Source organism: Cucurbitaria berberidis, assembly GCF_010015615.1.
Source record: "Cucurbitaria berberidis CBS 394.84 unplaced genomic scaffold K460scaffold_7, whole genome shotgun sequence".
NCBI classification, from domain to species: Eukaryota; Fungi; Ascomycota; class Dothideomycetes; order Pleosporales; family Cucurbitariaceae; genus Cucurbitaria; species Cucurbitaria berberidis.
The window spans coordinates 1,036,131-1,062,430 of NW_024468941.1; the positions used below are offsets into that span (position 1 = coordinate 1,036,131).

A 26,300-nucleotide genomic window follows, 5' to 3' on the forward strand; every position below is an offset into this window, starting at 1 on the left:
TAAGCAGCTGCGACTTTTTTGACATGGCCGTATTTGTGCAGCCTCCACACTACCTTTAGTATGTTATTTACTAGAAACGGAAGGCTTCAGTTGCTTGAGGACTTGGGCCGCAACAGCGATGGCGTCTTCGGGAAGACCTAGGTGGTGTCAGTGCATGAAATTATTGAACGTGTTAACACTTACCAGCAACTCTAGCAACCTTCAGTGCATGACTCTCTCGATTGACGCCCTTTCTCAACCGATGAACATAGGAGAACGTGCCATCCGGGGCCTCAAGTACGTCATTACAATAACATCCCAACTTCTCAAACTGCTTCGTCATATCAGTGAGTACATGGAAATGTGTGGCGAAGAGCGTCCGACACTGATTGACATGGTATAGATGATGAAGGCATGCATAGCCCACTGCGATGCCATCCTCAGGCGTCGTACCCCGGCCTACTTCATCCATAATTACGAATGAGCGCGGTGTGGCTTCTTTGAGAATCTGCGCTGTTTCCAGCATCTCCACCATAAAGGTGGACTGGTCTTGGTAGAGATTGTCTGCTGAGCCGACACGACTAAAGACTTTGTCAACAAGTCCAATCTCGGCGTACTCGGCTGGGACGAAGGATCCTGTTTGCGCTAGAATGGAGATGAGCGCGTTCTGACGGAGGTATGTGCTTTTGCCAGCCATGTTTGGGCCCGTGATGAGCCATATGCGCTCTTTGTCGCCTAGACGGCAGTCATTGGGTGCAAATCTGCGCCCTTGTTCGTTAAGGCCTGACTCAACGACAGTATGCCGACCACCAACGATGTTATGCGATGGCTCGGCACTCAAGATTGGCCTAACGAAGTTCTTTTCAACAGCGAGGATGGCAAAGGCGCAGGCTACGTCGAGTTCATCGAGGACAGAAGCATTCCGTCGTAGCTTCACAAGGTTGCGAATGACGCTTTCACGCAGCTCACCTAGCACACGCTGCTCCTCGTTCCGGATACGAAAGCGAGTCTCGTCCATTTGGGTCCCTAGCTTTGTCCATTCCGGGATTTGAAAAGAGCGCGTGGACTTGCTACTGCTCAAGCTATGCGGATAGGGAGCCATGACGCGGGAGGCATCCTTTCCTTTCACATGAGCAATGTGTGCGAGATTGGGTGTCCACTTCAGCGTCAAACTTTCTGTGCCCATCTCCTGCCTCAACCTCCTCTCCAACTCCAATTTTGACTCTACCATAGAGCCCAGGCTGTCATGCAGCCGCTGTAAGATGGCACTGGCACTACGCTTCATAACGTATACATCGTCTCGTCCGTCTGTTGCGCTCTTGAAGCTTCCTACTATCATGTGAGGCCTCGGTTGGATGCGTTTTGGCATGTTTTTCAGGTCCTCTTCACCAGCTTCTCGTCCTAGGACGTCTTGAGCTAGGTCTGCAATCTCACTCGCCTCTTCATCTTTGATACGATGGTACTCAGACAGACCTTCCTCATCAATAGCATCCTGAATCCTTCGGGCGAGTTCCAGTGGCTGCTCCAAGTCGAATCGTCGCTTCATCGCGGACACACATTGTCTCCGAGTCCCTGACTTCGTTTTCGTAGGATCGACGAGAATAGCGTTCCTTGAGGCCGCATGTTCACGAAGGGTGTTGACAATATCGGAGGTCTTCAAAATAGTCTTTGAAAGCTCCATTAAATCATCTGCGTCGCCACGGCCGTAAGTAAACTTTGTCACTAGGCGAAGTGAATCGAAGGTCTGCTTTAGAAGGGTAACGACATCTTGACGAAGCTGCGGATATTCAATCATCTCTTCTACCAAGTCTAGTCTGTCGTTGATGGTGGACAACGACATGGATGGTGCAGCTATACTCAATTAGTATTTTCGAGGCCTTGTTGGAATCCCACTTACACAAACGTTGGGTTAGTAGTCTGGTTCCGCTCTTGGTGACTGTCTTCTTCAGTGAGTGCAATAGACTTCCTTCATAAGTGCCGTCGCGAATGGTGCTGCGAATCTCCAGTGCCCTCAAACTGTTCTTATCGATGCTCATGTGTTCTTCGGCCTGGTGCCTCACAGGGGCTTGGAGCCGTGTTCGCGAGCCAAGCAACTGATGGTTGACATAATGTAAAAGAGAACCCCCAGCAGCAACTTCACTAGGCCTAAAGTTGGCTTTGTCGAAGTCGCCTACTACGTCTTCCAACATGGGTACCCAATCTTCCACCCCCAGGGGCTTCTGTGATGGCTCTTGAAAAGTGATGATATGCCCGTCTTCCTGCAGTATAGACACAATACGAGAATGGTCTTGTTCCTGGAAGATACTGTCCAGCACTATCTCTCTAGGTTTGATGCGAGCCACTGCCGAGGGTAAAGACGCGATATCCGTGCTCTGGGTCAGGAAATCGCCGCTCGATAGGTCGATCCATGCAAGACCTACCTCTGTACGGGGCAAGTTGAGCACTGAAGACACGCTGGAGCTGCCAGGGCTTTCTTTCAAAGCCTTCTCCTTCTCCAGCACCTCTGGATCTACATGAATGCTAAGGAGGTAGTTGTTCTCCCAAGGGTCCATAAAGTTTTCATCAATAAGCGTACCCGGCGTGATAATGCGCGAGACCTTTCTGTTGTATTGAGGCTCGCCTTTTGCCTTGGTGGGAGCATCGTTGAGAAACTCATCGCTGATAGCAACGTGCTTGTTTAGATCTTGCACTAGGATCTTGAGGTAGCGATCTAGCTGATAGGCAGGGAAGCCAGCCTGATCGAAGTCAGTGTATCGTATGACAAGAGCAACGCTGGTACGCACCATGGATACCGAAGGCTTCTTGCTGCCCCTGAGAGTCTTTCTCTTAGCCTTCTTCAGGTTCAGAAGTGGAGCAAGTTCGTCGGCGTGTTCGAAGTATAACTAATAGTCGCTTTAGTAGAGTACATTCTGCTAAACGTGCACTTACTTCATAGAAACCACCAACCCTCGTGACCAGCACGCAATGGCTGAATTTGAGCATGTTATTGCGCACTTGTTGTAGTAGTGGAGGGTACTCTGGCTCAGAATCATCTTGGGGAGGTAGAGCCTCTGCCCCGATGGCTCCTTGGGGTATGTCATCGAGAGTCAGCGTAGTCTTCTTCTTTGCGCCTCGACGTTGGGACACTTGGTGCCATTGTGTCTCGACAGACTGTAGCGCACGTGGTTTCGCGCATGGTCGCGTCGACGGCGAAAAGGGGGGCCTCAGAGCTGTGTTGTACGCGCGCTGACAAGTTGTGATGCATTGTGTTTTGCGAGATAGCCTAACGCGCGTCAAGTACCGAACATGCTTCAGCAGCATCCTCTTGGACAAAGAAGCGACAGGATAAATGGTATAGCGCAAGATGCGATGGCCGACACGCAAGGTACGCGTCTCGATATGGTTAGCAGCTACCGGTATGACCGCTTGAGAGCCGACGCGGGGTCCTCGGAATCGATCCTCTACATATTCCGAGTACATGAGCTTGTGCTTCGACCACGCCCACTCCACACACTGCAATAATGGCACCGCAATTCCAGCCCATGAAGAATGATTTGATTCTGCGGACGGCGAGAGGTATGCGGGGCTTCTGGTGCGCATTGAGAGTACATGTTGCTAACGATTGCAGGCGAAAAAGTCGAGCGCCCGCCAATATGGGTGATGCGGCAAGGTAGGCTTCATTTCTCTTAAGTCGACATCTCGTGCTTACATTTCCTAGCTGGACGCTACCTACCCGAGTACCACGAGGCGAAAGGCGGTCATGACTTCTTCGAATGCTGCCGTAGCCCTGAAATTGCCTCGACGCTCACCCTCCAACCCATTGAAAGGTACGAGGGGCTCATTGACGCTGCCATCATCTTCTCCGATATCCTCGTCATTCCACAAGCTATGGGTATGGAGGTCATAATGGTGGACAAGAAGGGTCCGCACTTTCCCGAGCCGCTGCAGACACCAGAAGACAAGCAGTACAAGGAAGTACTGGAGCGCAAGGTAGACGTGGCCGAATCGCTGGACTACGTATACAAGGCCATTACTTTGACAAGGCAAAAGCTCGCAGGAAGAGTGCCACTGATTGGATTCTGTGGCGCACCCTGGACACTGTTGTGCTACATGGTGGAAGGAGGAGGCAGCAAGTTCTTTATCCAGACTAAGACTTGGGTCTACAAGTATCCAGAGGAGAGCAAAGCGCTGTTACAGAAGATCGCAGAACTCTGTGTGGAATACCTTGCCCTTCAGGTACAGGCCGGAGCACAGGTGAGTAACTAGACTCTCCCAGCGGCACAGAGCTAACCCTTGGGTAGATGATCCAGGTTTTCGACTCCTGGGCCGGCGAATTGTCCCCCTCCTCATTCAAGACCTTCGCCCTTCCATATCTCAACTATATTGCCGACAACCTCCCCCCACGCCTCCAAGCCCTTGGTCTGGAGCCTGTCCCAATGACCGTCTTCGCCAAGGGAGCATGGTATGCATTGTCGGATCTTTGCGACTCGAACTACAACACGATTGGTCTGGATTGGTTGCATGACCCGGCCGAGGCATACAAGACTGCGAGAGCGAAGGGTAAGGTCCTGCAGGGCAATGCCGATCCCGGCGTCTTGTACGGCAGCAAGGAGGGAGTGACCAAGGTTGTAGAGGACATGGTCGCTGGGTTTGGTGGCGGCAAGCAGGGTTGGATTGCGAATCTCGGCCATGGTACGTTAATCAATATTACACGTGCATACCCTGCAAGGTCTAACATTCTCTAGGAATCACTCCGTTTGTGAAGCCAGATGATCTGAAGTTCTACTTTGAGGAGATTCATCGATTAACCAAATCTTAACGCAATTAGATGCATGCATAGTCCAGCGTAAGGCGCTGTACAGTATCACTCGTCCTCTTCTCCAATGTCCTCATACCAGTCCTCTGGCTTCTCCTTGATAAACTTGGCCATGAGTTCCTGACATTCTTTGTTCTGGAGCACGATGACTTCAATGCCCCTGCTCTTCAGATACTCTTCCCCTCCGACGAAGGTCTTGTTCTCGCCAATGACGACTCTTGATACTCTGTACATGACACATGCTCCAGTGCACATGTCACATGGGCTGAGCGTCGTGTACATGGTTGCTCCACGGTATGTCGATGCTGGTAGACGCCCCGCGTTCTCAAGGGCGGATATCTCTGCCTTGTACGGTCAGGCCACCAGCACAAATCAATTTGAGTGAGACACACATGAAGCGTAGCACTGCCTTTCTGTATCCGCATATTGTGCCCTTGGCCAAGAAGCTTGCCCTCTGCTGACACTAGCACCGCCCCGATGGGCACGCCACCCTCACGGCTGCCTTGACGGGCTTCCTCCAAGGCAACGCTGAAGCCAGCATCCTCTGAAGACATGGTTTCGAGACGCGCGTGGGAGAGTTTTTGTATTTGCGCAGTGGAATCAACTGTCACAAGCAAACGCAGGGTAGCAGCGTCGCCAATCGAGGCGACGGACGACGGCTGCGCGGCGATAAGCTTCTATCGATCTCCAACCACCCGATTGGCGGGTCCATGGAAGCTTTTCCTAAGAACTATATATACAAAAACCATACGTTCGCTGCATTATACCCTTCCCAGTGTGAAAGCTCAGGAGGTTTTCTGCATTCATTGACTTTGTGGAGTCGGCTGAAACGATTGCGTAGGCAGACGTGCGCTTTCAGGCTCGCTCAGGGTGTTGGGGCGTGGTGGAAAGGCATAGAAACAGTTGGAAACTTCTGTCGCTCGGCGCAGCCGGTGCATTTGCAACATCCCGGTTGACTACTTTTAAATCCACAAGCTTTCGTCTTTGACCTTACTCTTACAAAACAAAAGTAATACTTTGACTTGGAGCCTCCTACGTGCGCTCACATCGGCCATTATAGGTAAGAGCTTCTGTTCCACTTGGTATGCAGCAAAGAAGATACGGGCCACTTTGACAAGGCTGACGCAGATTGGTGAATGCAAACCTTGGTTCGTAACTTGACCGCTGACCTACTTAAGACGATTAGGATTTCCAGCGACTCCGCCTGTACAAATCACTTATATACACTTGATTGCCCCTCGATCCAACTTTTGCGACCCCGCTAGCCCCTCGTCTCCGCCACCAGCGCACAAATTACCACCGCCATCATGGTAAAAGACAACAAGTTTTACGACATCCTTGGAGTATGTACAGCCTCGACTATCCAGGCCGACGAGACACTAACAACAGCAGGTGTCGCCCGATGCGTCAGAAGCGCAACTTAAGACGGCCTACAAGAAGGGTGCGCTGAAATGGCACCCTGATAAGAACGCACACAACCCCGAGGCTGCCGACAAGTTCAAAGACCTATCACACGCATACGAAGTTCTCTCCGACTCACAAAAGCGACAACTCTACGACCAGTATGGCGAGGAAGGCCTCGAGCAGGGCGGCATGGGCGGAGGCGGCATGGCTGCCGAAGACCTGTTTGCGCAGTTCTTCGGCGGCGGTGGTGGCCCATTTGGAGGCATGTTCGGCGGCGGCATGGGAGGAGGTCGGGAGCAAGGCCCCAAGAAGGCGCGCACCATCTCCCACGTTCACAAGGTCTCGCTCGAGGACATCTACCGCGGCAAAGTCTCAAAGCTGGCTCTGCAGAAGTCAGTCATCTGCCCCAAGTGCCACGGCGTAGGCGGCAAGGAGGGTGCTGTCAAGAAGTGTGCTGGTTGTGACGGACGCGGCATGAAGCATATGATGCGACAGATGGGTCCTATGATCCAGCGCTTCCAGACCGTCTGCCCCGACTGCCAGGGTGAGGGTGAGATTATTCGCGACAAGGACCGATGCAAGCAGTGCAACGGCAAGAAGACCATTATCGAGCGCAAGGTCCTGCACGTCCACGTCGACCGTGGTGTCAAGACTGGTCACAAGATTGAGTTCCGCGGCGAGGGTGACCAGCTACCTGGCGTCGAGCCGGGCGACGTTGTCTTCGAAATCGAGCAGAAGCCTCACACCCGCTTCCAGCGCAAGGATGACGATCTCTTTTACCACGCCGAGATTGACCTGCTGACTGCCCTTGCCGGCGGCCAAATCCACATCGAGCACCTCGACGAGCGGTGGTTAACCGTCGACATCATCCCCGGCGAGTGCATCAGCCCTGGCGAGGTCAAGGTTATCCGCGAGCAAGGTATGCCCTCACACCGACACCACGACTTCGGCAACCTGTACATCCAGTTCGACGTCAAGTTCCCTGAGAAGCTAGGCAACGCCGAGGGTGGCCCATTGTCGCCCGAGCAGATCCGTGCTCTCGAGTCCGTTCTACCACCCCGCAAGGTCCCCGAGTCCCTGCCACCGCCAGATGCCATGACCGAGGATTTCACCCTCGAAAGTGTTGACCCTTCACGGGAGTCAGCCCGCGCACGCGGAATGACTGGCATGGAGGATGATGATGACGACATGCACGGTGGTGCCGAGCGCGTACAGTGCGCGTCCCAGTAAGCGTACGCAGCAGCACCATGAATCACGAAGCGCGATGGACTACATGAGGATATGACGATACATGAGGGGATGGGCTAAAAGGCGGCGTCGTGGAAGTCTTTGCATGGGGTCATTTCTGGGTTTCATCAAGGGCCCAAGTAGAAGACACATGGATTCAGTGATATCGAAGCATTGTCTCCCTTTTCTCTTGTGCGAGTCGTTTGCTTAGGCTGCAACAGCAGCAGTAGTCGTTTCTATTAGTTTTCCGGGCGGCATCATTACCTCTTTGTACTAGTCACAGGGCGTTCACTAGAAGGGTGTTTAGTTAGTTAGTCCCTTTGTGAAGAGGGTCGATCGAACTCGGAAGTCGAAAAGGAATGCGGTAATCTCATGAACCTCCACACATGCTCGTGATGTATTCCATAATAATACCCACAGGCCACAGCGCGGCTTTACGCTAGGCTTGAGAAGTGGAGGCAAGACGAGCAATGTCAATAGATAGTTTGCCGTATGAGGAAATTTGTAGATTGAAGCAGCTTATCTAGGAACAATGCAAAGACGCCAACGCCGATTTGTTCGATGAGGTATCATAAACCCAAACCATCCCATACTCGTACTGGAGACTTCCCAAATGCCTTTTAGCTCCCATATATACCGTTCCATACCGCCACGTTATTACGTTCCTATCATCCTATGATGCACAATTTACAGCTTATGTAGCAATCCTATGAAATGAGAGCTTAGAACTGCCCATCGCCACTCCTCTCTCCCTCGTTCGACTCTGTAGCCCCATATCCGGGAGCCTTCTTCGTCCGGCCCGTAACATCACCCCAGGCCGCTCCAAACCTACGTCCAGTGCTCGCCAGTAGACCCTCCTCTTCCTCTTCCTCGAGATCGCGGTCAATGTCCTCTTGGTTTAGAGTAGGCGCTCTGAAAAGTGTCGTCACAAACACAATCAGATACACACCAAGGAATGCGAACTGCGCCCAAAACAAGACGACACCAAAGAAGGGGAAGTTGATAGTGACGCGGTTGATGAATGTGCTGAACACGGAGGGCGTGCAGACATTCTGTGCAGAAGGGTTTGTAGCGAGCTCAGAGCAAGATCTGATGAGATCTTTATGCTCGGAGCAGTCTGGTTGCTCGTCTAGGCTATTGGTGGTCAGGTCGCAGTAGGTCTGTGGGCCCCAGGTAGCGTATTGTGGTGCTACGACCATAGCGACGGAGTAGTTGATGGCGAGAACAATGAGGGTGAGTAGGACGGTAGCCATGAGCAGTGCCTGAGGCGAGGTATGACCCTTACGAATCTTGAAGATTGTAACCCAGAGGAAGCGAATACCAGCCGTGGCAATGCCAACGACGGAAGCAGAAAAGAAGAACAGCACAATGAGCAGGAACAGGACATAGTCGATGGGAAAGACCTTGGAAGACTTGACCAGGATCCAGTTCAAGGGCTGGAAGATGTTGATGTGGCCCAGAATGTAGCCACAATGGGCTCCGCAGATGGAGTTCTTCGCCTTGTCGATACCAGTAATGAGCATGCTGACGAAGATGACAAGGGCAACGACTAGGAGGATGAGCCCACCGATGAGCTTGAGGGGCCGGAACACTGCTTCGATCTTGATCCATGTCTTGACGATCCAATGGCGGTCCTCGCCGCTCGACTCGGCGGCAAGGCGCTCCCGGCGAATAAGGGTGCGTTCTTCGCGGATAAGAGACTCCAGTTCGCGCCTGTCCCTGGCATCGAGTCCACCATCGCGGCCCTCATTGCGACCTTCGAGCTGCCTCTGGCGCTCACGGTTGGCATCAAGCTGCGATGCGGTGTTGGCTGCCAGAGTGGGTGCTGAGACGGCAGGTGCAGACTTGATCATAGCAACGGGGAGCAGCGCCATTCCAGCCCCAGTGTAGAGAACGAAGAGAATGGTGCCAACGGTGATGAGAAGACCAAGTCCGAAGGAAAGCGCGCGTTCACCATCTGAAAGAGTGAGTAAGATGGTTCTGCTACAAAGCTAAATGACGATACTTACGGTTCTCTGCGAGGAGATGCTTGAAGTAGTCCAAGTCCAGGCGTTTGTCGTCCTTTGCCTGCTTGGCGAAGGGGACGAAAAAGCCAATGAGGAAGAGAATAACGACGAAGAAAATGAAGGCAATGGTGTACTTGAAGGCACCCCAAATGCGCTGTCCAGCTGTCTGCTCTCCATGCTCTGCCGCATCCTCGTCGTATTCCTCGTACCAGAAGTAGGTAAAGGGGATGACAAGCAGACAGAGGACGGCGTCGAGCGAGTAGAGCGTGTAGTAGACTATCCGCAGGGTATAGACGATGCTGTCAACCTTCTCAGGTGTGGCCCAGTCCTTCTTGCGGCCGAGACTAGATTTCGAAGTAGACGAAACGAGCGCGACGTCGACGGGGATAAGAAGCACAGTTGCGAGCAGGGCGAGCGTCGTGAAGATGCATACAGTGGTGACGATTGCGGCGCGGTCTCGCGGCTTCTGGTAGACGTAGACAAAGGTCGATGCAATAACGAAGAGAATGGCCACGGCAACGGCGTAGGCCACCCAGATCAGGCTTGTTTGGATGAGCGCCATGGTGGATGAAGAGACGCTGTACACTGTTAGCTATGCCGTTAGTATGAAGGATTGAGATGATATATATTACCTTTTCTCAACTCCCTGATCGATCAAGTGAGTGGGAGGGAGAAGTGAAGACGATACGCTCTACAGAACGCCTGTTCTAATGAGCTAGAAGCACGCGCAGAATGACGTTGGACGGGGCGGGGATCGACCATGCACATCCAAGGGCCAGAGCTCCACCAGCTCCCTCGCGCTACCAACTTGGCGCATTGGACGTCTTTGAACGCGCCTCAACGCCAGCCAGGTATTGCGGCATTGTTCCTTCTGGCGCCCTCTGTACACGCCCATACTATGACGAGCAGCGTCGCGGGTATTTCCTATCGTCCCAATGCAGTGCTACACTGAATTAGCCCCGCCCACGGCTGTGAGCCATGCCATCAGCCTCCCCTTCATTTCGTCTCGGGCGCACAATCTCGTCGTCGCAAAGAACGCACTGCTCCAGATCTTTGAGCTCAAGTCTACCACCACCGAGGTGACGCCTGACGGAGACAACGAGGCGGACAATGCGGCGGCAAACTTGGACACAGAGTCCGCCGACGTGCAATTCCAGCGCACTGAGAACACGGCCAAGCTGGTGCTAGTGGGCGAGTTCCCTCTGGCTGGCACAGTTATATCGCTCGCTCGTGTAAAGGCACTCAACACAAAGTCGAGGGGCGAGGCGCTGCTTGTGGCATTTCGGGACGCAAAGCTGAGCTTGGTCGAATGGGATCCCGAGACGTACAATCTCCATACAATATCAATACACTACTATGAGAACCCAGACTTGCCCGGCATTGCCCCCTGGTCCGCTGATCTCAAAGACACATACAACTTCTTGACGGCAGATCCCAGCAGTAGATGCGCCGCCCTCAAGTTTGGCACCCACAATCTCGCCATTCTGCCCTTCAGACAGCGTGATCTGGTTGAGGACGAGTATGATTCCGACCTCGAGGGCGCAAAAGAGGGCAAACCCGGACAAGCAAATGGGACGAATGGCGAAGATGTGCATAAGACGCCCTACTCGTCTTCCTTCGTGCTACCCCTTACGAACCTCGACCCTACCCTGACACATCCCGTACATCTTGCCTTTCTACACGAATATCGCGAACCAACATTTGGCATCGTCGCTGCATCGCAAGCAACCGCCCCGTCACTCCTCGCCCACCGAAAAGACATCCTTACATACTCCGTCTTCACCCTCGACCTCGAACAAAAGGCCTCCACAACACTGCTGTCAGTATCAGGACTGCCCTACGACATTTCACGAGTAGTGCCATTACCACACCCGATCGGGGGAGCACTACTTATCGGCGGTAATGAGATCATACATGTCGACCAGGGAGGCAAGACAAACGGCGTGGCTGTCAACGAGTTTGCGAGGGCTTGCACATCGTTCCCACTCAGCGACCAGTCAGATCTGGCTTTGCACCTTGAGGGATGCAACATCGAGCTCCTATCTCAAGATACAGGAGATGCCCTGATTGTGCTGAATGACGGAAGAGTCCTCATTTTGACTTTCACACTAGACGGTCGTACCGTGTCGGGCATGACAGTACAAACAGTCGCCGAAGACCATGGTGGCCAAGCCCTCAAAGCACGCGCATCGTGCACTAGCAATCTGGGCCGTGGGAGATTGTTCATTGGTAGCGAAGACGGGGAGTCTGTAATACTAGGTTGGACCAGTTCTTCCACTCAGCTACGACGGAAGCAGTCCAACGTTGACCTGGATGGGGACGACGATGTCTCGGATGAGGACGAGGAGGAAGTTGATGACTTGGATGACGACCTCTATAACGATACAGCACCCACTGTCAAGAAGATCACAGCCGCCGCGTCAGAGCCCACCGCTCCTGGCACGTATACCTTTAGGATACACGATATATTACCAAGTATAGCACCAATACGGGATGCTATCTTACATCCGGGCAAGGATACTGCATCCTTGAATAAGGGCGAGATTATGCTTTCAACTGGTCGGGCAGCAGCCGGAGCCATTACTTCTCTGAACCGCGAATTGCATCCTGTCGGCCTAGCACAGTCTGAACTCGAATCTGCACGAGGCATATGGGCTGTCCATGCCAGAAAACAGGCTCCGGGGGGTGTCACTACCGCGTTTGGTGAAGATACCGAAGCAAATATGGCATCCGATGTCGACTATGACCAATATCTTGTAGTCAGTAAAGCGGGCGAGGATGGTACCGAAAGTACGGTCGTCTACGAAGTCACGGGGAATGAGCTTTCAGAAACAGACAAGGGAGACTTTGAACGGGAAGAAGGCTCAACGCTCTTTGTAGGCGTACTAGCTGCAGGGACCAAAGTTGTGCAAGTCATGCAGACTGAAGTCCGGACATATGATTCAGGTAAGTTGGCTCATCCAAGCGGATGCATATAGTCCCCAGGCTAACTTTATGGATGGTTAGAACTGAATATGGATCAAATTCTCCCAATGGAGGACGAAGAAAATGGCAATGAGCTGCGCGTCATCAACGCTAGTTTCGCAGACCCATACCTCTTAATTCTGCGAGAAGACTCGAGTGTTAAGATTCTTAAAGCCACCGGTGATGGAGAGCTCGAAGATGTAGAGGCTAGTGGCTTCTCTTCGACTCAATGGCTGTCCGCAAGCCTATTCAAGTCAGCTACCTTCACGGAGGTTTTCGCGTTCCTTTTGACCCCAGAAGGAGGCCTCCACGTCTTTGCGATGTCAGAACTAGAAAAGCCTTGCTACGTTGCTGAAGCTTTAGGTTTCCTCCCGCCTTTACTCACAGTGGACTATGTGCCCAGACGGAGCGCAGCGAAAGCGACTATTACGGAAATTCTAGCCGCTGATCTCGGCGATGCGACATCTAAAGCTCCACATCTCATCGTAAGTTATATCCATCGAGTACAGCCAACCCCGAAGCTAATGAGTGGTAGATCCGTACTTCCACCGATGATCTCGTTATCTACAAAGCGTTCCATTGCCCATCTCGAGCATCGTCCGACTTATGGACGAAAAACTTACGATGGGTGAAACTCTCCCAGCAGCATGTTCCAAGATATGCAGATGAGGCGGGTTCCGAAGACAGCGGCTTCGAAAGCACATTGCTAGCACTGGACAACGTCTGCGGCTACAGCACCGTTTTCCAAAGAGGAACATCGCCAGCTTTCATCCTCAAGGAATCATCAAGTGCACCGCGTGTAATAGGACTCAGTGGTAGACATGTCAAAGGCCTCACCTCTTTCCATACTTCCTCCTGCCAACGCGGATTCGCGTATCTCGATTCTAACGATACTCTCCGCATATCTCAGCTTCCCGCCCAGACACATTACGGCCACCTAGGCTGGGCGGCACGGAGAATGCCAATGGACTCGGAGGTCCATGCCCTTGCTTACCACTCGGCAGGGCTATACATCATTGGTACGGGTCAGCTCGAGGAGTATACCCTCAATCCGGAGGAAACCTACCACTATGAGTTACCTAAGGAAGATCTCACTTTCAAGCCACATATTGAGCGTGGTATCATAAAGCTGATGGATGAGAAATCATGGACAATCATCGACACACATTCCCTCGACCCTCAAGAGGTGGTGCTCTGCATCAAGACGCTAAACTTGGAGGTTTCAGAGACGACACACGAACGCAAAGATCTCATCGCAATTGGAACTTCCATAGTGCACGGTGAAGATCTTGCAACAAAGGGTCGCATCCGCATCTTCGAGGTCATCACTGTGGTACCAGAGCCTGATCGTCCAGAGACAAACAAGCGCCTAAAGCTCGTTGTTAAAGACGAAGTCAAAGGCGCAGTATCCGCCATCTCGGAACTCGGGACACAAGGCTTCTTGATCATGGCCCAAGGGCAAAAATGCATGGTGCGAGGCCTCAAGGAGGATGGCACTCTGCTCCCTGTTGCCTTTATGGATATGCAATGCTATGTTACGACGCTCAAGTCACTGCCTAACACGGGGATGTTGTTGATGGGCGATGGGTTCAAGGGAGTATGGTTTACTGGGTATACGGTACGTTATCTGATCCTATTAAGTGTGGATTGAGAGTGCAACGCTAACACGTAGACAGGAAGAGCCCTATAAGATGGCGCTCTTTGGTCGCAGCAAGCACCACCTCGAATGTATGGCTGTCGACTTTATGCCGTTCGAGCAGCAGCTACACATCATTGTTGCTGATGCAGATATGAATCTGCAAGTCTTGCAGTTCGACCCTGACAGTATGTCTTCTCCCCCCTCTTATCGCTTTGACGACTTCGGATTCAATGTATGTGTGCTGACACCTATGACCAGATCCAAAATCCCAAGCTGGGTCCCGCCTCCTCCACAAGTCCACCTTCCACACAGGCCACTTCCCGGCGTCAATGCACCTCCTACAATCCTCTCTCAATATGCCATCAGCTTCAGAATTCGGCGCTGCGACTGACGCCTTCGCCATGGACACGACCGAAGACGGCCCACCCCAACCTCTCCACCAAGTCCTATGCACCTCTCAGTCCGGTACCTTAGCTCTTATCACACCGCTATCCGAATCAAGTTATAGACGCCTAAGCAATTTATCAGCATATCTAGCGAACACATTGGACAGCGCGTGTGGCTTGAATCCAAAGGCCTTCCGATCCGGCGACATCGTGGAAGGCGGGTGGGACGCTGGTATCAGTGCTCGGGGTATGCTAGATGGCAACTTACTCATGAGATGGGGCGAACTCGGCGAGCAGAGGCGGAGGGAGGGACTCGGGAAGTATGGTGGTGATGAGTGGTTGTTCTGGGGCGAGAGAGAAGTGCTGGCAGGTTGGGGTCTGTTTGGGAAGAGGGGGCAGTAGCAGGATATGTGTCATGGTCAAGGAAGCTTGGTCTAGTCGGAGGTTGTGGAATACAGGCCGTCTTGGACGAAGTCATGCATCGCCTTACCCTTTGTTCTCCACGAGACTGTGAATTCCTGTGCGCGCGTTTCTAAGATAAGCTGCATATGTTATCTGCTTTGATAGAATGTCACTGCAGGCCGTAGTGGTGAATGGTAAGTGATCCCCTAAGTTACCAAGTGGTGCAACGCGTCCTTAACAGCGCACAAAGGATTTTTTGTCTATGCATGAGTCTATGTCGCCGAGTAACCAGCCCTGGTGCTCACCCAATACATTGTTTGCAAACACTGAGGTTGGCAGGGCAGTGCAGTACATGACCCCCTTCACTCTTCACCTAGCGTGGTTCCCATTGGCCAATGCTGCGCTCCCGAGGTCCTCACGCGCCAAATAGCGTGTGAATTCCCTCACCGTGAACCCATGATGCACGCGATCAGGCGCGTCAAGTACTGCATCCGTGCGGCTCTTCCTATTCCTGACCTGCACTCCCTCTGCATTTTTATCCCTCACAGCCTACTTTAATCACCCACACTCGCCTCAACTACCAGGTATCTCCACTGTACAACTTCTACAATTCAAACACCTTGTCAACCAACTTCGTCTACTATCCGTACCCCTTATACGACCTGCACGGCGCATCCGCCATGGATCCGCCCAGCATACCGCCCTCTCCCTTGAGGCGCAAGGCTTCGGTCTCGTATGCGTCTAGCCCGTCGAAACGCGCCCGCTCCGTCGCGAATCCGGTCAAGGTCAGCACTGTTGACACGATTGTCGAGTCCATTGGCGACCTGGAAGTCTATCTCAGCCCGAAAAGCTCGAAAGCATGTCTCGATGCACTTCCAGAGGAATTGGTGGTCAAGATATTCAATCGACTTGGCAAGGGTTCCCTCGCGATATTGAGTAGGACGAATAAACGTTATAAGCGAATTGCCGACGAGAATTTGTACGAAATCGTCCGGACTGGAACTTTCTTGGGGCTAAGTATGATTGAGACCCTGGTCGACAATTCAAAGCTGGCGGAACTTATCAAGCATCTCGAGTTGGATTACTGGTCATTTTTGAGATCATTTCCAACCATGACTGCCTCGGAAGAGAAGGAGATGGAGGACCAGTGGGAAGCGTACACCCGCCTGCTTGTATCTGCTATCAACGTGCGGTATCTCTACATTGCCTCTCAGCTGGGAGATTACCATCGCATAAATCGAAACGGTGTCGCACGAGAACACACTTGGTTAACGCCACTCCGCATTGCTGGTCGCGGTCTCACCGCCAACCCATCAAACTCTTTCGCGCATCTCAAGCATCTGTGCATTACAGGAAACTCGGAAGTGTCAATCGAGGATGTTGCTCCGATCTTTCGGTTTCCATCATTGACAAAGGTGGACTTAGTGCGGTTCTATGAGCCCGCCCACATCACCAATTGGGAGATTCCACAGTCCAGCTCCAGCATCACAGAACTGAATCTGGATTCAAGCTTTATCGCAAGTGCGGTCATCGCGCAGATGGTGTCATCTATCAAAGCGCTGAAGAGCTTTAGATATGAGTACCTCGCAGACCACTGGAGGCCGCTTGGCGCTGACGACGATGCTCGAAGCTATTGGGCACACGTTTCTTGGACGGACATTGGGGACGCATTGCGCAAGCACAAGAACTCGCTAGAGCATCTCGATTACCACGAAATCGATATTGCTGATTGGAACGCAGAGGTTTATCCGGACGGGAGGAAGCCTGGAACTCTAGGCTCACTAGAAGACTATCCTCAGCTGAAGAGCGTTATGGTCTTGATCGATACGTTGCTCGACCTAGACCATGAAGATATCGAGTTGGCACGAAAACTCCCTGCTAAACTCGAGCGTTTGCTACTCAGGATCACCCCGGAGGAAGCCAAGTCTCAGCTATACCGCGAGGCGCTCATGTCCCTCAAGGATGGCGCGTTCAACAGACCAAACAAGATTCTTACGATAAATATCAGCGCCGAAGTACCCGTGCGCTCACTCCGCCTTGCTGACGCTGTCGAAGCGCTAAAGCAGCTGGGTATCAAAGTAACCATGTATGCACAAGTGCTAGGCGGCGAGGAGCTAAAGTTGGATGTTTTGCGTAGAATGGAGGCTGATGACGACGAGGAAGATACGGACTCGGATCTGGAAGTAGAGGAGAATGACGATGAAACTGGGGACAATGGCGAAGAGTATGATGAAGAGGAAGAGGAGGCTGAAGAGGCCACTTACATGGAGTAAGAGATGGACGACGATGTCGCTGACTTCGAGAAGTCCACTGACGAGTCAAATGTTTGCTGAAGATCCTTTTGCGGACTCGCGACTTCGAAAGATTTCATGGCACGGAGGCGAGGATACGGCGATACAACAGCGACCAACTGTGAACTATGGTTTGAGCACACGGAATCTTGTATAAGAGTCCCCGATCTCGCCATAGAATGTTTGATTGGAATATACAGCTTGCAACGCTGTTTGGTAATCTAGCCTGTTTTGATGTAATGTTCGGCCCACGAAAGGTGTCGTTAACTACCTCTGCCACTTTGGGGAGCAAAGCAGGAAGGGACCCTAGCATTCAGATAACTCATAATCAAATGTACATTGAGCCATCTCTTGTTCTTGTGTGAGGCCTGCAATCTGTCGATAATTGTGATTTCGAAAGTCTGTCGTCCTTTCTTCGGGTTGGCGCCGAGGTATCGACATGCTATGCGGTTCGTGAGATAGGCTAACTCTGCAATCAGTTGTAGGACATTGTAGGATTAGTTACGCCTCGCAAGGCCATTCTGTGACTTTGTCTTGTGTGCTTTGGTCATAGCCGCGCAAATAGTTCACGCGTGTTGCGACGTCCTAGAATAACATTGACCTGTACAGTCGTTTCGCCAAAGCGCTTCTCCTAGGCTAAGAATTGACCTTTCTTACATATGCATTAAACTACGATTAATTGTAGTGGCCGTTTCGCGTTTTTGTGTTCTAATGTGGAGTAAAAATGACGGGAATGGAAACTAGTCTCGAACGGGGAAGGCTTCTCAAGCGCTTCCAAGGTTGCCAGGCGTGCTGCTGGTCGCTCCTATCCTCGGGCTACTCTTCATCCTTCCTCGCCGTATCTTCTCTCAACTTGTACTTTAACACGACTTTGCTCCAATCTGATGTGCGAAGCGTGCTCTAATCGCCACTGGTATCTCACGCATCCGCAGGAACACCGTAATAATTGACCTAGAATCTACGAGGGCCCAACCATGGGTACCCCCATCCTATTGAGCTATATCTACGAACACGAAGCAGTCGCGTGCGATTCATCTCTGAGGCTGCTGCTATGGAACCAGCGGGGCGCTGTGCATCCTGGACTCGAAGGACTAGTTTCCAAGGTTGCCGCATTTGTGCCGTACCACGAAGGCGAGTACATATTGCACTAACCTGACTTACTCCTTAGACCTTATCGCGTCAATCATGTCCATTTGTCGAACACTTCCTCGAGGTTTTTCTAGATCGCTCCGCACGCCGAGTCTTCGGGGCGTGTCTTGGGGTGGATCTAACGGATCATGGCAATGACGTCCGCTATCCTCCCTAACCTACCACCGCTTCGAAGAAGGACGACCAAGCCTTTTAAGATTCGCACGCCGAACTAATATGGCGCAATGAATGATGTTGCTTGGCGAATGTATAACTTTTTGAGGGTCGGGGACTCGACCTTCCCGATAGAGTCTAGGTACCGCAAGACTCGACCTTCCGGAAAGAGACTAAACGCCAACCACTGCCTAGAGGATAGTATTGCTTCCAAGACGGTAACGGAGAGTCAAGCTGTCGTATGAAGATGCAGTGGCCGAGACAAAATGCTGTGCTAATGAGCTGCTCATATATATACCTATGTCGTGCTGTTAGATAACCTGCTCATTCTCGCTCAATTGCACTCTAGACATATAGTCGCCAAGATGAAGTTTTCTTTGGCTGTACTGGCACTTCCTATTGCGGTCAATGCTGCTTACTTCTCGGCCGCAGAATATGCTTCCGGTGCCGTGCATCAAAGATTAATGAAGCTGAAGAATGTAAGTCACAGAGATCTGTATCTTACGTACGTTTCGTTAAGTACTCACCTTTTCCAACAGGATCAATGGGAACAAGACGCAGCAGAAGGCAGACAAGATCCTCACCAATGGCCATCATGGAAAACCTGGAAGAAGGGAGATTGGAAAAAGGGGGATCGTATCCGGTGCAAGAACGGCTTAGCTATCGTTGAACCAGGCAATGCAAACCAAACTTTCCGTTGCAACAACGTAGGTGTCAGCCCGTTGAACATTGTGACAACTACAGGCTAACAATGGATAGATTGATCTCTACGACTTCGTCAACCACGCTGATTTGGGTGGGCCCGAAGGGCGTGGTTCCTCCAGCTGGGGTTGTACGTACCATACATGTACGTACTTCATGTAAACCATACACTGACTTCGTATGTCCACTTTTAGGGGCGGCACGCAATGGTCGCGAATTCGGAATTGTAGGGCAGCTCTCTGGTGCTGCTTTTGTCGAAATCCTTCCCAACGGTCAGATTCAGTACTTGGGTCGACTACCAGCGCAAAGCGAGGGCTCAAGATGGCGCGAAATTCGCGTGTTGAAGGATTGGGTCATCATCGGAAGCGAAGCTGTTGGCCACAATGTTCAGAGTGCGTGCGGGTAGTACCTCTGAGTGGTGCAAACGCTTACTGTTGTCTAGTCTTTGACCTCAACAAACTACTTGACCTCGACCCAAAAAACCCAAAGACTTTCGATCCTAAAACTGACCTTGTTGGTCTTTGGGATGAGCTACCGGTTGGTCGTACGCACAACGTTGTTGTCGATTGGGACAATGAGTACGTCCTTGCTGTTGGCGCCCAGCCACGCAATCAAACCTGCAAAGCTGGTCTCCAGTACATTGACCTGTCGGACCCTACCAAGCCGAAGTCTCCAGGCTGTGCTAGTCAGGATGGATATGTCCACGATGCTCAGTGTGTAACGTACAATGGTCCCGATCGTAGGTACCGTGGGAGAAATATCTGCGTTGGCTACAATGAGGACACCATCACGGTGTATGATTCAACGAAGAAAGATGGCAATCCCGCTTCCGAGGTGCTTTCTCGCCTCTCTTACCCCGGTGCCACTTACGTTCATCAAGGATGGTGGACCGAACGGAATTGGCATCAATACGTTCTTGTGAACGACGAGCTTGATGAGCAAAGAGCTGTCGGTCCAGCAGCGTCAGGCCGCCCCGTTACCCACATTATTGACCTTACCGATCTTCGCAACCCCAAAACAACAGGTACTTTCTTTGCCACAGACCACAAAGCTATCGACCATAACCTCTACATTGTCGATGGCCTTGCGTACCAGAGCAACTATGGCGCTGGACTTTGGGTACACGATATTCGATCTGTTGCCAAAGATCCTTCTGGGAGCGGGGTCTCGGTTGAAGGATTTTTCGATATTTATCCGGAAGATGATGCACAGGGTGGTATTGTCCAGTTTGTGGGCACTTGGTCGCACTTCCTCTTCCCCTCCGGATTCATCTTGGTAAACACCATCGAGCGTGGCGCGTTTACTGTCAAGCTTTCTAAAGGCCGTGGAGCTCGTCGTGGTCGTGGGTTTGGTGGGCCCTCTAAGGGTAGTGGTAGAGATAGGTAGATGATATAGAATGAGGTATCTAATGTGACTAATAAATTACCACAATAATGATCAAATATTGTCGAGTAGGTGTTTGAGCTTCTTCAACTAGAAACGGCAAATCTGGGCGCAGGTGTCGGCCATGAAAGTTGCTAATCCCCTTCGGGGAAGGCTTAACGCGCCCACGCAACGCTCTTTCCATCTCCAGGCCTATGACAAGTTCGTATTTTCTAGTACCCGTGGAACTCACCTACGCTGTTTGTTTCTCCCGTCACTCACAAATTCCTGCTAGCATCATTTTACTATACTTCAGCACATCCTCGCACTTACCGCCTCAAGTTCGTTCTGAAGCTATGACCGCCCAATTCGCCTCACTTCTTTGCTGGTTCGCTACAGGTCCAATGAAGCTTTTCGAACGCCCTGATGCCTATATCCACGCGGAAGCGTGGGATGGGACGAAAGTGGCCAGTATCCACAGAAGGCTTTACACGTACAGAAATCTCCATGCTATCGGTGACGGACAGGCGAAGTTAGCAGAAGCGTGGGATGATAAAAGCCGTTTGCGGAGATTAAGATTCCCTGAAACTTGTCACTCACCGGTGCTTTCAAAGCTATGCCCCTTTTTAGGCTTGTTTCCTCTCACAGCGCATCACTGAGAGATGCTTTCTCTTTTGCGCCCAAAGCGAAAGGACTGAGTAATGACTATGCAACTCTCCTAGAACGGGCGTTGCACAGTGGGAAAAAGCAAAATGAATATTGCGCGCATAAGCATATACTCCGATTGGCTCATGCACGACAAGCCTGTGCGTTCTCGATAACGTGGCAGCCATGAGTGGGATGTGTTCTCCACGCCGGAAGTCAGCCGACTAACTACACGGGCGGTGAAGAGCGTGGCAACGCTCTTCAACACCGGAAATGGATTGAGTTCTAGACTCACCGGTCACTAAGTTCACGATGGTCCGGTGAACTTGTGTACATGTAATAGCCTGATAGCGCTTCCGTCATCATTTTCTAGAAGGCAGAATGGTCTGGATCATCACACAGCTTCAGCTACCATCTACGCACAGGTTCCACTATCAGGGATTCTCATGCAAGCAGCAAGCCCAAAGAGCGGGAGGTTGCATAAACCTGCAAGACGGCACCGAACCTGCAGGCTGCAGCAAGGAAGAGACGTCACCAAGTACCGGCAGCCTTGCACGTCTGAGTTTACATCCGCAAGCAAAAGCCACATATGCTACCATGGACCAATAGCTGGTCCTTGTGTCAAGCGAACCAGGTCGGACAATGAGCCTGCTTTCACTGCAGATATCATCGATCACACCGCTGGTCTCATTAGACTTCAACTTTCCAATCAGGGAGTCTCAACCCCAATCGTTACAAAGCTGAAGGTAATCCTGATCGGATGCGTGGGATACATTTACGACAGAATGACGTAGCCAAAGTTGGGTCCGAACTGTGATTGAGGTCAGATGATACTGTCATGAATTCTTTTGAAAAAGGACGGACTGCAAGAGCAAAGATATATCAAAATTCCGCCCACCAGTTACTATGCAGAACTAAAAAGATCTCTAAAAAAATTGCGACGCTCCTTGTTCCAAATCTCAGGGGCTGTTCGGTAGACCGCTATGGAGCGGCCATAATCGCCCGATCCGGACGTCAAATTGATATAGAGTTGAATCTGGGAGATTGTTCGGTGATATAGAGGTTTTGGCATGTATAACTGGAGGTATCAGTTTGCTAGCAACGCTACGTAATTTTACACCCTTGCTAGTGCTTATTTGACCCACAACCAACCTGTTTAAGTAGTCTGCTACAGTTATTTTATAGAGTTTTATATAGACAATAAAATAGGGTATTATAAAATAGACACAAATAGTTTAAACTAGTAAATCTTTTCTACTAATAAAAGAAAAAATACAAAAAGTATAATAAAATATAAGTATATATAAAAACGCTAGTTTTATTTATTATAAATAGTTAATACTTAAGCTTAGTAAGTATAATAGCCTAGCTAAAAGTTTAATATACTAATACTACTTTAAAAACTAATTTTTATTTTTTAATAATTTAGCTTTATTAAAAATACTATTAACCCTGCTTTAAGCTAAGCTTAGTAAAAATATAATTATAAATTATTATTATTATTATTATTATTAAGCTTTTTAAAATATTTTTTAAAAAGTTATAACTTTTTAGGCAGGCAGCTACTTTGTTTAAAAAATATTATTTATATTTTTTATTTATTACTTTTATTTATTACTACTACTACTATTACTACTATTTATTGTTTATTATTAACTATAAAATAATATTTATTTTTAATAATTACTGTGTTTTTATTTTAAATAAACTATTTTATTGCTTATACTTTATAATTTTTTAAATTACTACTAATACTAGTACTAGTATTATTAAATTTATTGCTTTATAAACTACTAAATTATACTTTACTTTTAATAATTTTTATATACTGCTATTATAATTTAAAAGGCGCTATTTTAAGCAATTTAGTATTATTAATATTTAAGTTATTGCTATTTACGGCAAGCTAAAAGCTTATTTCTATAAATAAAAATAAAGTCAACGCTAGAGCAGATTATACAATGCAGTAAAAAAATTTAGTATAAAACTATAGTTTAAGTGCTATACTTAGCACTTTAATATAGTATTAAAGTAGTAAAATTTATATAATACTAGGCTAGCTAAATAAATTATTAAAACTAATAATTACTATTAGCAGACTTAATACGTTATTATTTAAAAATTATAGTAATATAACTATTAATTTTTAATAGTAACTAACTTATTTAAGTAATATTAAGTAAGTTAATTAATATTTATTGCAAGTAGAGTATTTAGTTAAGTTCTTAAGCTTTATATAAAAACTATTATTTATTAAACTATAAATAAATACTTAGCTTACTATTAAGAGCTTAATTTAGTAATAAGCTTGCGCTTTAATTAATATTTTCTTAAATAAAAAAAGTAAGCAATTTAATTAATAATAATATATAAAATATTAATTAAAATTTTAGTTTAGCAAGTTAGCTTGCAAGAAATTAAAAACTATAGTATTTTATATAATTATTAATAGCTTGTAATAGTTAAAAGTAAAAAACTATAAATAGTAGTTTTAAATGTATAATATGTATATAAAAAAATATTTTTTTTTTATATAATTATTTTGCAGCAAGCTATACAAAGTTTATATAATATTTATTAATAATTTTTTTAATTTTGCTTTTTGCTTTATTGTTCTGTTAAATATTGTAATAAATATTTTATATTAAAATAGCTTTTTATACAAAACTAGTATATTAAATTAATATAAATAAGCATTTAAGTGCTTTAGCAAGCTTTAAAATTTTTTTTAAAAGCTTAATATTAAATTTTTTACTATACTAAAGTACTTTACTTTTAACTAAATTTGCCTTTAAAACTTAAAATTTTTTAGCAAAAAAAAGCTTTATTATAAAAAACTAAATATATTAGCTATATTTATTATTAGCTACTAAATGTAGATTTTTTACTGCAGCCTAATTGCAGGCTAAAAAGCTTTTATTACTAATTAGTAAAATAAGCTTAAAGCTTTTTATTTAGCTTTTTAAAATAAAAAGCTTATTTAATTATATTAAAAATTATTTTTAGGCTGCTGCGGTTACTAGCAATTTAATAACTAAAAATAATAATTTTTTATAGCTGTAAAAATTATATAAATGCTTAAGTAAAATAAATATACTTTAAAAAGCAAAAGCAAGCAATTAAGCTAGGCAATAAAAAAAAATAATAATGCTAATAAAAAAAAGCAAAAAAATTATATTATAAAAAAATTTATTTGCGTTGCTATTGCTTGCATTGCTATTTTTAGTATTAATTTAATAGTTACTATTATTACTTAAAAGCTTAGTATTAGTTAGCTGCTTAGCAGCAGTTTAATATTATGCTAGATATTTAAATATATACTTAAAGCTATTAAAAAAGCCACACTTTAGCAGTTAAAATTATATTATTAAAAGTTAAAAGTTTATTGCTTAGCAATTTTAAAAATAAAAGTATACAATATATAATAAAGATACTAATAATATAAGCTATTAATAATATATTAGGTCCTGTCTTCGCGGGAGCTAAAAGCTTATATAAATAGTATAAAAGCTATTTTTATTTATATATTTATTTACTTAGTGCTTAAGTATGCTACTTTTAGCAATACTATTATAATAGTAATAATAAAAGCTTTTTTACAAGAAAACGCTCTTAGTAAGCTTATAAATAAAAAAAAATAAAAAATAAAAATAAAATTAAATTTTATATTTACTTTTAAAAAAAAGCAAGTAAAGTTTAAATAGTAATAGTATTATATTTAATTATACTAAAGCTAGCTATTTAAAATAAGTAAAAGCAGTACTATTATTATTAAAAAAATAAAAAAAACTATTATATTGTATTATAGCTGCTGTTATTATTATTATTATTATTATTATTATAATTAGTTAGTTAGTGCCTGTTATTATTAATTTATTTAATTAGTAATAATTAATAAAGTTTTTTATAAAAAGAATATAAATAATTAATATAAAATTTGGTTTACACAAGCGGCTTAGGCCGGACCCGCTACAGTTATACAGTGAGAGCCAGCTGCGGCAGCCAGTATTCGATGGGCTCGTTGGATATCTGCGGGCGCTACCCAGTGGGCGAGGACTTCGACGGGCTAGGAAAGTATGTGGGCGAAGATGAGGAACTAGAGCATCGGGAAGCGCAGAATCTCGAGGATCTAGGTGTTTTTAGTGACGCCGTGAGCGTGAGGAGGGAGGAAATCGGAGATCAACTTTGGCGCAAGTATTGTGAGGCAACTGGGCGTAGTATACAGAGTAGAAAGTGGTGGTGTAATTGAAAAGTTTGAGAGTCGTTGTTCAACTACCAAATGTGTAAGTATCGCCGACTACCTAGATAGGCCTAGCTCCGTGCCCAGCTGTACAGTTTCCCGTGGCAACACCCACTATACCAGCTACCCCACTAGAATTACTACTAATAACTCGCTGTCTAGCCCACATTAAGTTTCGAGCGTTTTTACGCCCAAAACCGATGGTTTTTTGACTTGTTTTAGACAAACCCTCAGCTAGTTGGAGCCCGCGGAGACCACCTACAGGATACCACAAAGTCAACCACCGCCAATGCCGGCCCTCCACCGTAGTTCTGAGTACTACTGCCTATCGACGCTTCTATTAACCCTTACACCTCGAAAAATCGACGTTTCAAGCAGTATCCAGCTCATCTGTTATATGAACTTTCTCCTCCAAATCGCCGTCGCCCTCCCAAGTATAACGCTCTATCACAACGTCAACGTCAATATCAATACTATCAGCAAGCACGCTCCCGCCGTTCAATCAACTGCTTCCTCACCCACATTTTCCTCATTTGCGGCGTTATAAACAGAAACGTTTTGGCGGACGACTCGTTAGAAAATGCGTCCACTAAGGCTAGCTGAAGCCCCACATCAAGCACGGAGAAGTGCTTCAAGAATACCTGGACTGCTTGTTGTTGATAGTCCTTGCTTATAGCATCAACGAGGGTTTTGAGGTGGATTGCAATGTCATGAAGGCCGCGGCTGAGACTGTGAGTTGTTCTGAGCTTCTTCGCCCGATCTTTGACGCCAAACACTGACTGAGTTGCAGGTCTTTTACGCGGCACTGTAGAGCTATCGCTCCCCTTATCGATGGGCTTCGATTGAGGAGTTAGATCGCGCTTAGTCGACGGCGTTGGGTCGTCTCCGATCACTATAACGTCTTGCCCAGTTGCAAGAACTCCCTCGAACAGTTGGCGGAGCTTCTCCTCATATTT

At 47.9% G+C, this 26,300-nt stretch overlaps 8 protein-coding genes across 8 annotated transcripts; 5 read left to right on the forward strand and 3 right to left on the reverse strand.

The window, feature by feature from the left end:
• Positions 1–63: 63 nt before the first annotated feature.
• Positions 64–3,279, reverse strand: K460DRAFT_297208 (uncharacterized protein; the record flags this gene model as incomplete). Its single annotated transcript, XM_040929689.1, has 5 exons — positions 64–137; positions 184–1,830; positions 1,877–2,714; positions 2,763–2,861; positions 2,908–3,279. 5 exons carry the CDS (start codon positions 3,277–3,279, stop codon positions 64–66), a joined length of 3,030 nt encoding a protein of 1,009 aa, XP_040783032.1.
• Positions 3,280–3,479: 200 nt separating this feature from the next.
• On the forward strand, positions 3,480–4,777 carry K460DRAFT_381267 (uroporphyrinogen decarboxylase; the record flags this gene model as incomplete). Its single annotated transcript, XM_040935336.1, has 5 exons — positions 3,480–3,534; positions 3,587–3,628; positions 3,677–4,212; positions 4,260–4,650; positions 4,704–4,777. 5 exons carry the CDS (start codon positions 3,480–3,482, stop codon positions 4,775–4,777), a joined length of 1,098 nt encoding a protein of 365 aa, XP_040783033.1.
• Positions 4,778–4,822: 45 nt separating this feature from the next.
• On the reverse strand, positions 4,823–5,328 carry K460DRAFT_389996 (cytidine deaminase-like protein; the record flags this gene model as incomplete). The annotated part of the gene is made up of 2 exons (XM_040935760.1): positions 4,823–5,119; positions 5,167–5,328. The coding sequence occupies 2 exons, from the start codon at positions 5,326–5,328 to the stop codon at positions 4,823–4,825; spliced, it is 459 nt and encodes a 152-aa protein (XP_040783034.1).
• A 753-nt stretch (positions 5,329–6,081) lies between these two features.
• K460DRAFT_296629 (DnaJ-domain-containing protein) lies at positions 6,082–7,408 on the forward strand (the record flags this gene model as incomplete). The annotated part of the gene is made up of 2 exons (XM_040929647.1): positions 6,082–6,117; positions 6,167–7,408. The coding sequence occupies 2 exons, from the start codon at positions 6,082–6,084 to the stop codon at positions 7,406–7,408; spliced, it is 1,278 nt and encodes a 425-aa protein (XP_040783035.1).
• Positions 7,409–8,127: 719 nt separating this feature from the next.
• Positions 8,128–9,980, reverse strand: K460DRAFT_348965 (uncharacterized protein; the record flags this gene model as incomplete). Its single annotated transcript, XM_040931407.1, has 2 exons — positions 9,415–9,980; positions 8,128–9,362 (listed from the first exon to the last, which is right to left on the reverse strand). The coding sequence occupies exons 1-2, from the start codon at positions 9,971–9,973 to the stop codon at positions 8,128–8,130; spliced, it is 1,794 nt and encodes a 597-aa protein (XP_040783036.1). The 5' UTR covers positions 9,974–9,980.
• Positions 9,981–10,224: 244 nt separating this feature from the next.
• Positions 10,225–15,021, forward strand: K460DRAFT_348966 (uncharacterized protein). Its single transcript, XM_040931408.1, has 5 exons — positions 10,225–12,357; positions 12,418–12,860; positions 12,911–13,993; positions 14,052–14,199; positions 14,273–15,021. The coding sequence occupies exons 1-5, from the start codon at positions 10,347–10,349 to the stop codon at positions 14,800–14,802; spliced, it is 4,215 nt and encodes a 1,404-aa protein (XP_040783037.1). The 5' UTR covers positions 10,225–10,346; the 3' UTR covers positions 14,803–15,021.
• A 200-nt stretch (positions 15,022–15,221) lies between these two features.
• K460DRAFT_421423 (uncharacterized protein) lies at positions 15,222–17,250 on the forward strand (the record flags this gene model as incomplete). The annotated part of the gene is made up of 2 exons (XM_040938137.1): positions 15,222–17,071; positions 17,109–17,250. The coding sequence occupies exons 1-2, from the start codon at positions 15,483–15,485 to the stop codon at positions 17,248–17,250; spliced, it is 1,731 nt and encodes a 576-aa protein (XP_040783038.1). The 5' UTR covers positions 15,222–15,482.
• Positions 17,251–18,652: 1,402 nt separating this feature from the next.
• Positions 18,653–20,500, forward strand: K460DRAFT_421424 (uncharacterized protein). Its single transcript, XM_040938138.1, has 5 exons — positions 18,653–18,874; positions 18,935–19,102; positions 19,155–19,227; positions 19,292–19,489; positions 19,540–20,500. Exons 1-5 carry the CDS (start codon positions 18,761–18,763, stop codon positions 20,481–20,483), a joined length of 1,497 nt encoding a protein of 498 aa, XP_040783039.1. The 5' UTR covers positions 18,653–18,760; the 3' UTR covers positions 20,484–20,500.
• Positions 20,501–26,300: the final 5,800 nt, after the last annotated feature.